The sequence below is a fragment of the Wyeomyia smithii genome, chromosome 3, assembly GCF_029784165.1.
Source record: "Wyeomyia smithii strain HCP4-BCI-WySm-NY-G18 chromosome 3, ASM2978416v1, whole genome shotgun sequence".
Taxonomy (NCBI): Eukaryota; Metazoa; Arthropoda; class Insecta; order Diptera; family Culicidae; genus Wyeomyia; species Wyeomyia smithii.
The window spans coordinates 258003957-258016056 of record NC_073696.1 but is presented as its reverse complement, the minus strand read 5'-3'; the positions used below and the strand labels follow the sequence as shown (position 1 = coordinate 258016056).

The 12100-nt window shown below is 46.9% G+C and overlaps 1 protein-coding gene across 3 annotated transcripts in view; it reads left to right on the top strand.

Annotated features, from left to right (window-relative positions):
• Positions 1-11856, top strand: part of LOC129727607 (furin-like protease 1) — a 460593-nt gene extending 448737 nt beyond the window's left edge. For 2 of the 3 annotated variants that reach the window (XM_055685594.1, XM_055685596.1), the window contains one exon: positions 10787-11856. In XM_055685594.1, the coding sequence (XP_055541569.1) occupies positions 10787-11643 (857 nt within the window). In that variant the 3' untranslated portion in view covers positions 11644-11856. The remainder of the gene's footprint in view (positions 1-10786) is intronic. The other variant, XM_055685598.1, reaches the window with a different exon arrangement.
• The last annotated feature ends 244 nt before the right edge of the window (positions 11857-12100 follow it).

Here is a 12100-nt window from a genome sequence, read left to right as displayed (position 1 = left end):
AGAATCCCACACTGCTACACCCTCCTTGGCACACCACACATTGCTTCGTCGCTGCTGACTTCGACCCATTTTTGGGAAACGCTGTAGAGCTCGACGACTCTGTTGCTACCTGACTGGAACCGGATTGGAGGTGAACGTGAACTTCCTCCTTCCGTACGCGTCTCTCAGATTTGCCGGCATACACGCTGACCGTTGACGGAATCGTTACTATACAGGCTGCTTCCACGAGCGTTTCAAGCCATTTGCTGAAGTCCTCCAAAGTAACCGCCCTTAATGTTTGACGATATTTGGCCCAGTCCAGCTTCACGGTAGGCGGCAGTCTCTCGACAAGTTCTTGAAGAAGTGCCACGTTGTAAAGATGCTCGTTCAATCCACAGGCTACGATCGTTGCACACATGTTCTGGACTGCGACACCAAAATCGATCAGAGTTCCTAACTTCTCTGTCTTCGGCGCTGACATTTCCCGAATCTTGCAAACTAGCGAGTGGACGATAACTTCTGGCCGACCGTACAACGTTCGCAACGTTTTGATAACACCTTCAAGTCCCGCTGGATACAGCAACCTGCTTCGGACGGTCTCGAGAGCTCTACCCTTCAAGCTGCGCTGAAGGCGAAGTAAATTTTCCTCATCACTGAAGCCACACATCCTAGTGGTGCTCTCATACGTCGAAATGAAAAGCGGCCACTCTTCCGGATTGCCCGAGAATGTAGGCAGCTCCTTTGTCACTGCGTGTCGCGCAGCCAGCTGACTTCGGCTTAGTTCATTGGGTTCGAAAACGGGTAGATTTGGTTCACTTCTGTTGATTTCCATCGCCCGGATTCGCTCCTCTAACGTCCTCGTCTGCTGATCCTGCTTCTTCGAGATTTCCGCAAGTTGCCTTTCCATATTCGCCATCACTCTTTGAATCTCATTCGATGAGCGGTTACTTATTCCTCCTACCGTTGTCGAATTTGCTACCGGTAGAGCGGCGCGAATACTGAACTCGTCTCGTATTTCCTGCTCTCTGGCGTCCATACGGCGCTGGAACTTAGTACTGAGCTCTGTAACCACGGACTGCAGTTCGCGATCCTTTTCTTCTAGTAGCTTCTGATACACCCGCTGCTGTTCCTCGAATTGTGCCTGCATATAATCTAACTTTTTCTGGAACTCGCCAAGTTGTTTAGTTTGCTCCTGTTCACCTGTCGACTTTGGATCCGTTTTATTCCGTGCAGAATCTGTGATGATGACCGATGGGTTCTGAGCTGCTCGTTTAGCCACGCACACCGCACAACTCCAATCCTCCTCCTCGATATCCTCATTCACGCCCACACACTCGAAATGAAACCATAATTCACAATCGTCGCAGCAAACCATCCGGTTGTTGTCCGGATTCTGGCACACACCACAACTGACATTCGGCTTTGCCTTCGGCGGCATAATTCAAGCCTCCCCGATCGCGTAATAAACGAATTTTTTAAAATGTTGCAAATGCAACGAGAAAGACAGTTTCCGATTCAATAACGTTTTATTTAGGTTACTCTAGTATACGGTAACGCAATTCAAATTAGCGTACGTAATGTATCGTACCAAATTGGCGTTAAAAAATTCGTTTAGTGTCCTTTCGTGTACCTATATCAAGCCAATCGGTAGTGGCGATACTACTAGCACTCTTAGGCAGCAGCGTAACGTTTAGTTCGTAAGTTCCAACCGTACTTTAATTCATAAGTTCAATTCACAATTTAGTCAATGCGCTCACAATTTTATCTGTTTTCACTTAGTTTTAGTTAGGGTAATACAATTTCCAAATAGTTTTAAGTAGAAACAGGTTTTCTTATATATAAATATTGTAAGTTTTAATAAGCTTTAGTCGCCGCACGTTTTACTTAGCACCTTCAATCGTCAGTACCTTTTTTTTTCTCTCTCTCCCGTCCTTCCGTTTCACTGACGTTTTGTTGCCCGGTCATTGGCGTGCGAACAGCTGGGGGCACTTCGTGCCGCCAAAGCAAATAGAGTTAAGGTACCTACCGTCGCTGTGCTTGGTTGCGTTGACGCGTCGCAAATAAATGGTTGCGACACTCCCCCGCAGTGCTTCGAGGTCATTGCTCCGAAGTACTCACGCTTGCGCCAACATCCAACACCGCAATCTTCACGGCTGGCCTCTCCAGAATTCCGGTCGCCGTCTGCACCAGTGCACGACGGACTTGCCCGTCCTTGGATCTGATCGCGTGGACAATCCGACCTTTCGGCCAGCAGTTCCTTGGCAACGTCTCGTCTACGATGACAACGATGTCTCCTTCAGCAATCGGTTTGGTTCGGCTGAACCATTTCGTTCTCCGGGTGAGCGTAGGCAGGTACTCGGCTACCCAGCGTCGCCAAAATCGATTAGCGTAGACCTGCGATGTCTTCCAGGTGTGCTTCAGTGCGTAGTTACTATCGTCGTACGCGATCGGGGGCTTAGAACCGTTTGACGACCCCATCAGGAAGTGGTTTGGGGTGAGCGCTTGGGAAAGCTCATCGTCTAGCGGTAATTCAGTCAGAGGCCGAGAGTTAACAATGAGTTCGACTTCTGTCAGGGTGTTTCTAAGGATTTCGTCAGTGGGTGTGCGAGTGAGTTGGAGGTGCTTCAGGGCTTTCTTCACGGATTGAACGAGACGTTCCCAAGCCCCGCCGAAGTGTGGCGACGCGGGCGGGTTGAACGTCCATTTCGTATCAGCGGTGACAAAGTGTTCCATCAGCTTGTCTTGGTTCACCTTCTGCAGGGCTTCTTTTAGCTCGCGACTTGCTCCTATGAAGTTGGTCCCACGATCGCTAACTATCTGAACTGGGGTACCTCTTCTGGCGATGAAATTTCGCATGGCCAGGATGCACGAGTCCGTGTTAAGACTGTGAGCGACTTCGAGGTGTACCGCTCGGACAGTGAGACATGTTATTAGTACACCCCATCGTTTCTCGATCCTTCTGCCGACAACCACGTGCATTGGTCCGAAATAATCGATGCCGACATAGGAGAAAGGACGACAGAAGGGTTGTAAACGTCCGAACGATAGACCAGACATCTCCGGGGGCTCTGGCTTCGCTCGGCGAATCTTGCAGAGCTGGCAAAGGCCTTGGAAACGCCGGTAGACCGATCTCAATCCTGGAACGTGAAATCGACGCCGGATTTCGTTAAGCGTCGTCTGGTGATTCATGTGGCAGAACTTTTCGTGGACACTTGCTATGATGAGATCCGTGACTGAATGTCGCTTGGGAAGTAGTATCGGATGCTTCGTACATTCCTCGACATGAGCGCATTCATCTATGCGACCTTGCATTCGTAGCAGTCCATCTTCCGCTAAGAACGGACTGAGCTTGTACAGCGGACTACGCTTCGGTAAAGCGTTCCTCCACGGTATCGGCTTCGGCTTCTGCAACAAAGCTTTCTCTTCGGCGAACTCAGCATCTTGCACCGACTTTAGGATGAATAACTCCGCGTTTTTTAGTTCTTCTTGCGTTAGGGGTCCGGTCACGAGGGGATTTTTCGACCGCTTCCGGCGTACATTCGACGGAAATCGATGGACAAAGGCTGCTAGCCGCAGTAGTCGCTGCCATCTGGAAAAGTTTTCCCAGCGGAATAGAGCGCGTTCGACGAAGTGATGCAGTACATGTGACCGTTCCTCCTCTGCAGTGTGTTTGAACTTAGACACAACGACAGGCCATCCTTCTTTCGGTTCCCACAGGAACTCAGGGCCACGGAACCAGCGGCTGGTAGGAGATAGATCTGGCAGCGTCTGCCATTTCGTGGCGTCGTCAGCGACGTTCAGCTTCGTCGGAACCCAGTTCCACTCCGTCGTCTCCGTCAACTCTAGCATCTCGCTGATCCGCACCGCTACGAACTGATGGTACTTTCGGTGATCGGAGTTCAACCAACAGAGAACGTTGCGTGAATCCGTCCAGAAAACCCTTTGCGTGGGCCTCATCTTGTGAGTCTCCATAACGTCGTTCGCTAGGCGGGCTCCAATGACTGCGGCTTGTAGTTCTAGTCTGGGAATCGACACAAAACGCAACGGGGCTACTCTTGTCTTTGCACGGACGAGTGCGCATTCCACTTTTCCATTTTCTTCGAACCGCAGATAGGCGACTGCAGCGGAGCCGTCCTCCGACGCATCCACGAACACGTGCAGCTGAATCGTATTCCGCTCTCCCGTGCTCGTCTTCAGTCGGTAACACCTTGGCACACTGACCGATTCCACTTGCGGGAGTACCCGTAACCATGTCTGCCATTTCACTAGCTGTTCGCTCTTGACAGACTCGTCCCAGCCTACACCACTCCGCCAAATTTCCTGCAGCAGTATCTTCAGGAACATTAGGAAATGCGCCATTAATCCCAGGGGATCGTAGATCGTCATAAGCGTGCTGAGGATCTGACTTTTCGTTGGGACGATGTCACCTCGCAGCAGTTCACCGTTGATCCTCGGCGATAACTTGAAAGTGAACGTATCGGTCGCTGTACACCACCATAAGCCGAGAACTTTCTCCGTCGCCATCTCGCTCGAAAGGTTCAAACTTTTCTCACCGGGACTCGCCTTCAACTCCAGCAGCACTCGACTCGAATTCGACAGCCAGTTCCGGATCTCGAAACCTGCTTCCGAATGAACGTGTCGCACATCTTTCGCCAACTGTATCGCTTCCTCTTCCGTCTCTACGCTTGAGAGCATGTCGTCGACATAATGCTCCTTCATTATCGCCTCTGCTGCCCTCGGGAATTGGTCTTGGAACCGCTGCGCATTGTAGTTCTTAACATACTGCGCGCTGCTGGGCGAACATGTCGCTCCGAAAGTCATTACTCTCGTAACGTAAACGTCTGGGTTGCGGTCTTGTTCACCGTTTCGCCATAGGAACCTTAAACACTGTTGATCGCGCCGGTTCATCAAGATCTGGAGAAACATTTCTCGAATATCGCCCGTGATGGCAACGCGAAACTCTCGAAAGTGCTGTAGCACAGATACCAAGGAGGTTATTTGATCCGGCCCTGTCAGTAGAAATGAATTCAGGCTGACTCCCAAGACTTTAGCGGCTGCGTCCCACACTAAGCGCATCTTGTTTGGTTTGTTAGGGTTGACCACCGGAAAAATTGGGAGATACCAAACCCGTTCGAATTTTTCGGCTAGTTGGCTTGCCGTCAGTTTTTCGATGTAGCCGGCTCGTTCGTAGTCCCGAATCTTCTCCTTCACCGCCTCAGCCAACACAGGATCTCGCTGCATACGCTTCTCCAAGCAGATTAGTCGCTTCATTGCCATTGGTTTGCTGTCAGGCAGTCGAACATCGTCACATCGCCAGAGCAGACCGGTTTCTATCCGTTTTCCTTTCACATGCGTCAATGATTTCAGTAACTGTTCCGCTCGCTCGTCGTCTTTCGATAACAACGGTTTGACGGGACTCGTTACCCCGGTGCTGTCCAGAGACATATACGCCTTCACTATATTATGAAGATCTACGTCGCTTCGCTCGCAGCATGGGCACACGTGAAGGCTGTGGTGCGCAGTGAAGTTCGTCGTTGGATGAGATATGTTTGAGCATGGTCCGAACACTATCCACCCTAGACGAGTTCTGGTGGCGATCGGTTCTTTCTTTCCTCCTTCTCTGCTATCCAACGCGTGACCCAAGCGGCAGTTGTCCATGCCGATGAGTATTCGTGGCTGAACATTTCGATAGGAATCCGCTGGCACGCCTTCCAAGTGCCGATAGGCTGATGCTAGCTCCTCCATCCTCAATGTCTGCCGTGGTAGAGAAAGGCTCTCCACTGTGTGAACTTTCGACATCCGGTGCATCTCCGCATCGCGCGTTTCAGAAATCTCCAGCGCTAGCATTATGGATTTCATCTCCTGACGTTGATGATCTCCCGTCCAGCCGAGACACAAGGGGAACGACTCGCCTTCAAGACTTAATTCGTCCAACAAACTGTGTTCCATCAACGTCGCCGACGAGCCTTCGTCCAAGAATGCGAAAGTGCGAACGAACTTGCCTCGTCCATGAAGGATAACTGGAACGTATCGGAAAAGAACTTTGCTGGCGTAACTGACGTGAGTGTTGCACTGTTCGGCAGGTGTTTCTGCGGCGTTCTGGGTATCTGAGATTGAAAAACTCTCCGCTCGCCGGTATCGGGTATCGTCATGTAGTAGCTCGTGATGCATATACGGGCAGCCGTTTCTCCCGCAAGCTTGCTTAACCGCACACGCTCCGAAATGCTTCGCCAGGCACTTTCGACACAACTTGTTCTGCTTCAGCGCTGTCCATCTTGCTCCGACATCCAATCTTTGAAATTTACTACAGAATCCCACACTGCTACACCCTCCTTGGCACACCACACATTGCTTCGTCGCTGCTGACTTCGACCCATTTTTGGGAAACGCTGTAGAGCTCGACGACTCTGTTGCTACCTGACTGGAACCGGATTGGAGGTGAACGTGAACTTCCTCCTTCCGTACGCGTCTCTCAGATTTGCCGGCATACACGCTGACCGTTGACGGAATCGTTACTATACAGGCTGCTTCCACGAGCGTTTCAAGCCATTTGCTGAAGTCCTCCAAAGTAACCGCCCTTAATGTTTGACGATATTTGGCCCAGTCCAGCTTCACGGTAGGCGGCAGTCTCTCGACAAGTTCTTGAAGAAGTGCCACGTTGTAAAGATGCTCGTTCAATCCACAGGCTACGATCGTTGCACACATGTTCTGGACTGCGACACCAAAATCGATCAGAGTTCCTAACTTCTCTGTCTTCGGCGCTGACATTTCCCGAATCTTGCAAACTAGCGAGTGGACGATAACTTCTGGCCGACCGTACAACGTTCGCAACGTTTTGATAACACCTTCAAGTCCCGCTGGATACAGCAACCTGCTTCGGACGGTCTCGAGAGCTCTACCCTTCAAGCTGCGCTGAAGGCGAAGTAAATTTTCCTCATCACTGAAGCCACACATCCTAGTGGTGCTCTCATACGTCGAAATGAAAAGCGGCCACTCTTCCGGATTGCCCGAGAATGTAGGCAGCTCCTTTGTCACTGCGTGTCGCGCAGCCAGCTGACTTCGGCTTAGTTCATTGGGTTCGAAAACGGGTAGATTTGGTTCACTTCTGTTGATTTCCATCGCCCGGATTCGCTCCTCTAACGTCCTCGTCTGCTGATCCTGCTTCTTCGAGATTTCCGCAAGTTGCCTTTCCATATTCGCCATCACTCTTTGAATCTCATTCGATGAGCGGTTACTTATTCCTCCTACCGTTGTCGAATTTGCTACCGGTAGAGCGGCGCGAATACTGAACTCGTCTCGTATTTCCTGCTCTCTGGCGTCCATACGGCGCTGGAACTTAGTACTGAGCTCTGTAACCACGGACTGCAGTTCGCGATCCTTTTCTTCTAGTAGCTTCTGATACACCCGCTGCTGTTCCTCGAATTGTGCCTGCATATAATCTAACTTTTTCTGGAACTCGCCAAGTTGTTTAGTTTGCTCCTGTTCACCTGTCGACTTTGGATCCGTTTTATTCCGTGCAGAATCTGTGATGATGACCGATGGGTTCTGAGCTGCTCGTTTAGCCACGCACACCGCACAACTCCAATCCTCCTCCTCGATATCCTCATTCACGCCCACACACTCGAAATGAAACCATAATTCACAATCGTCGCAGCAAACCATCCGGTTGTTGTCCGGATTCTGGCACACACCACAACTGACATTCGGCTTTGCCTTCGGCGGCATAATTCAAGCCTCCCCGATCGCGTAATAAACGAATTTTTTAAAATGTTGCAAATGCAACGAGAAAGACAGTTTCCGATTCAATAACGTTTTATTTAGGTTACTCTAGTATACGGTAACGCAATTCAAATTAGCGTACGTAATGTATCGTACCAAATTGGCGTTAAAAAATTCGTTTAGTGTCCTTTCGTGTACCTATATCAAGCCAATCGGTAGTGGCGATACTACTAGCACTCTTAGGCAGCAGCGTAACGTTTAGTTCGTAAGTTCCAACCGTACTTTAATTCATAAGTTCAATTCACAATTTAGTCAATGCGCTCACAATTTTATCTGTTTTCACTTAGTTTTAGTTAGGGTAATACAATTTCCAAATAGTTTTAAGTAGAAACAGGTTTTCTTATATATAAATATTGTAAGTTTTAATAAGCTTTAGTCGCCGCATGTTTTACTTAGCACCTTCAATCGTCAGTACCTTTTTTTTTCTCTCTCTCCCGTCCTTCCGTTTCACTGACGTTTTGTTGCCCGGTCATTGGCGTGCGAACAGCTGGGGGCACTTCGTGCCGCCAAAGCAAATAGAGTTAAGGTACCTACCGTCGCTGTGCTTGGTTGCGTTGACGCGTCGCAAATAAATGGTTGCGACAGCGTTCATGGATCCATTCACGATTAAAAGCTTTGTAAATTCACCGCAAGAGCAAATGCCACATCATTACCTTTTTTTCCAAAATTTTTTAGAGAGAACTTGTCGATTTTGTTGTCCAATTTGGGGTCCATCGCTCCCTTTTGTCGTCCACTTCTTGGCAGGTCCGCAGAGTAGTTATCCTCCCCGAACTTCCGGATCGCAATACGCACCGCTTTCACACCAACGTTCTCCAGTTTCGCCAACTTCCTGAGCGATAATCCTGGAACACCGCACCATCTGTGCACGATAGCACGTCGTTTTTCAACGGAAATCTTCTTCATCTATCGATATGTGCATGAAACTTCACTGTAAGTTATGTTCGGCTTGACGTTTCATATTGAGGCAGACAGACTACTCGAACAACGTTAGAAACGTTTGCCCTTTTTTTCTGGGACTATTGTCTACTTTCGAACGCTGCTAACTCAGTCAGTTTGCAACCGATTTCCTCAATTCGCGTAACAATCGATTGGAAAATTTGCTAAGTGTCAACAAATAAACAAAAATTGTACTATTGAAGAGTAGGACTTTGTTTTGAACGCAGATTGCGATTAATCAGAGCGAAATACAATGTCTTGAAGCTGAAATTCTACTCCAGTCATCATTTAGAAGTTCAAGATGGTGGCTTCCGATTTCTGAAGAACAGCCAAAAATGACCAAACTAATATGAGTACTTCCGCAACCGGGACGATTCCCAGAAACTTGATATCGACCCCAGATGTAATTTTCAAATCCATGGTTGCAACCTTATTCGACCCCAATAATTATTTTGAATCTATTTGTGGCCGCCACATTATTTCCAAAGAATTAGATATTAGAATTAGAATTGATTGATTCCAATCGAGTGCATTTCCTAACCGGTTGCAAGAAATACATCGACATCACACGTTAACGTTGCGAAAGTGTCTAGTAAAAGATTCATGATGATAAACGGTTTTATAATAATTTTTTTTTTTCTCTGTTTTGTATTTCTGGCGAGTTTGTAACACCTTTCGAAGGACACTGAGTATATTGTTTTTAAACTCGAACAGCATTTTGATGATTTTATTTCATTTCAAAGATTTTTTTACTAGCAGGCTATCTTTCAGCGTGAGCAGGCAACGGTCAGTCATACTGGTAACTGACCAATTACAATTACACTTCCAAAGGTTTTTTTTCCTATTAATTTACTTGTGTCATTCTTCGAATGATGGTTTTATGTTCGCTTTTATCAGATAAGAATTTTTAATGATTTCCTATTGACAGGAATAGTTTTAGAATTTAATTGTTTTTAAATTGTTCAAAATGAATCTTTTCTTGTGAATGTTCATTTTAACTTTTCATTACTTTTGTATGTTTTTTTATGAAAATTTGTATCATTTGGAAAACTTAAAATTATCAATTATACAAAAATTGTACTTTTTTATGATTCTAGTAAAAGTTTTTTTTTGTTTCTATATCTTCCACAAACAAAATTATAGATCAAATAGCAGACATTTGAGGAAATTTGTACTATTGTTCGATGAGCATGTTAATCTCTTCATAAGCTCTGTAATAGCATATTCTCCATAATACGATAATTCAAACGCTAGCAATTTACAAAACGCTAGTTGTTTTTTTTATCTGCAAATCGTGTTCGCCTTTTATAAATAATCTGTATGATGTTTTGTCTAATTAATTATTTTTGATGATTTTTTGACGATGAAATTAGAATTGAAGTAAAATAAGTTCTTCGATAATTTTTGAAAAGTTTATGTGTGATTTTGTAGCCCCCTCTAGATTTCGCCGAGTTACCTGTCCATAGACAGACAAACCTATTTTTTTCTTAAATTCTTTTCTATCAGAAAAAGTCTTTTAGGTCATGGTTTTAGAAAAAAAAAATAAAAAAAATAGTAAAATCTTCTCTCTGAAATCAAATGAATAACTCTCACGAACAACGAATTAATTTCGATTGAAGCCTCAAGCTAACCCAAGTGGTGCTTCCAGTTAACAAATTTATGAAGAATTTCTTGACAAACACTATGAAGTTAGAAGCTTTGATTCACGCCCAATTTCATCTTACAAATAAAACTCCTCCGGATGCGTTTTCCCTACGTTATATCCTAAGCAATCATGTGCACCATCTGCGTACTGAAAACCAATGGTTTGTAAATGTAATTTTATCTGCATGCTCACACATGGAATAACCCGCATTAACGCTTCGCCAGTGCCAGTCCCAGTCCTGTGACACACTGGGCTGCTTGCTATACACATTCATGTCGCTTACTGCATCCGCTGGTGTTGGGTCAAAACGGTGGCGACAACGGCGGTCTTCTTCTAAACCGTAGCTGGCCAATAAGTACAACCCCAAAACCGGTAAAACCCATCCAAACTCCGCAAACGGCCATTGGTTAGCAATTTTCAATCGAATGCAAAACGTTCTTCTTCTAGTGTGCGGTTCGGCATCCTACTTCTACCATGGACACTGCTATTCGTCCTGCCCGGCAAGTACCTATCCCTCCGAGGGAACCGAACCAGCGAGCGAGGCAGAAAATGCCATCGTCGAACAGAAGCCACTACCGATAGGTTCATTACGACGACGACGAGGACCAGGAGAAGGACGAGAAACAGATAGTGCATTCCGGCTAGCACACAACAATGGCACTGTCGATAATTTCAACAATTTAGATGACGTTCCGCTAGTAGTGGGGCGACCGCATAAACGTGACACCAAGCTTCAAACTCGACAGCAGTACTGCAGTCCCTGTCATCCCACATGTCTAAAATGCGTCGGACCGGAGGATTACCACTGCACGGAGTGTCAGCCGGAGTTCGCCTTCACCGTTGGAGTTTCAAACACTTCCAGGCTATGCGTTTCGATCAATGGCAAACATCAACAGCCGGTCCCGTTTGGCTCAGGTGAAGCAAATAAATCCTCGACTAATGCCACATTATCCGCCTCGAACCCGAACGATAAGCGCTGGATACTGACCGACTACCTCATTATGATAACTGTCGTTGGCACGACACTACTGGTGTCCTTTGTGGTCATCTATCTGCTCTGGATGCGATGCTTTCGAGGCGTCCTGCTGCCGGGTGGTGGAACCGGTCTGGCGGGAACGATGGCGGCCGGCATCAGCGGTGATTATCAGTACAACCGAGTACAAACGTCCGAAACCGCTGATGAGCCCTCTTACGCGCAACTGGTGCGAGATGAAATCGACCGAACACTGGCCGAAAGCTCTAGCGATGAGTCCGACGCTGGAACATTTATGACACGGGGAATCATCGCCCCAATCGAGAGATAAAAGAAACGGCGGCAACGGTCGAAGATCAATCCCACATTTTATTCACATAGCAGGAACATAAGCGGTAGCATTTACGTGTTTTTCTTTCCCCTTTCGCAGGCAGCTTGAAAAAGTAGGTACGTCTCGTGATACAGCAGCAGGCACCCAGTAGTATGATTTTAACCTAGCAGAATACTTAATGAGTAATTTTATGTAGGTACGCCTGTAAGGAATAAAAGTTTTAAATTGCATTGTACGTCATTCTGAAGATCCGTAAGCCAAACCGATTGCCTTTGAGCTCGACTTCGAATTGCTGAGTTTCCAACGAAAGAAATTTCCTTTATGATTGTTCTACCTTTATCTCTTCTACTTGAAACTTGTTCTCTCCGGGGTCTTACGGGATGAATCGGTGATAAATGGCGGGGATAAATGGTTATAAAAGTTCAACATGAAACATGAACCAGGTAACTTTTTTATT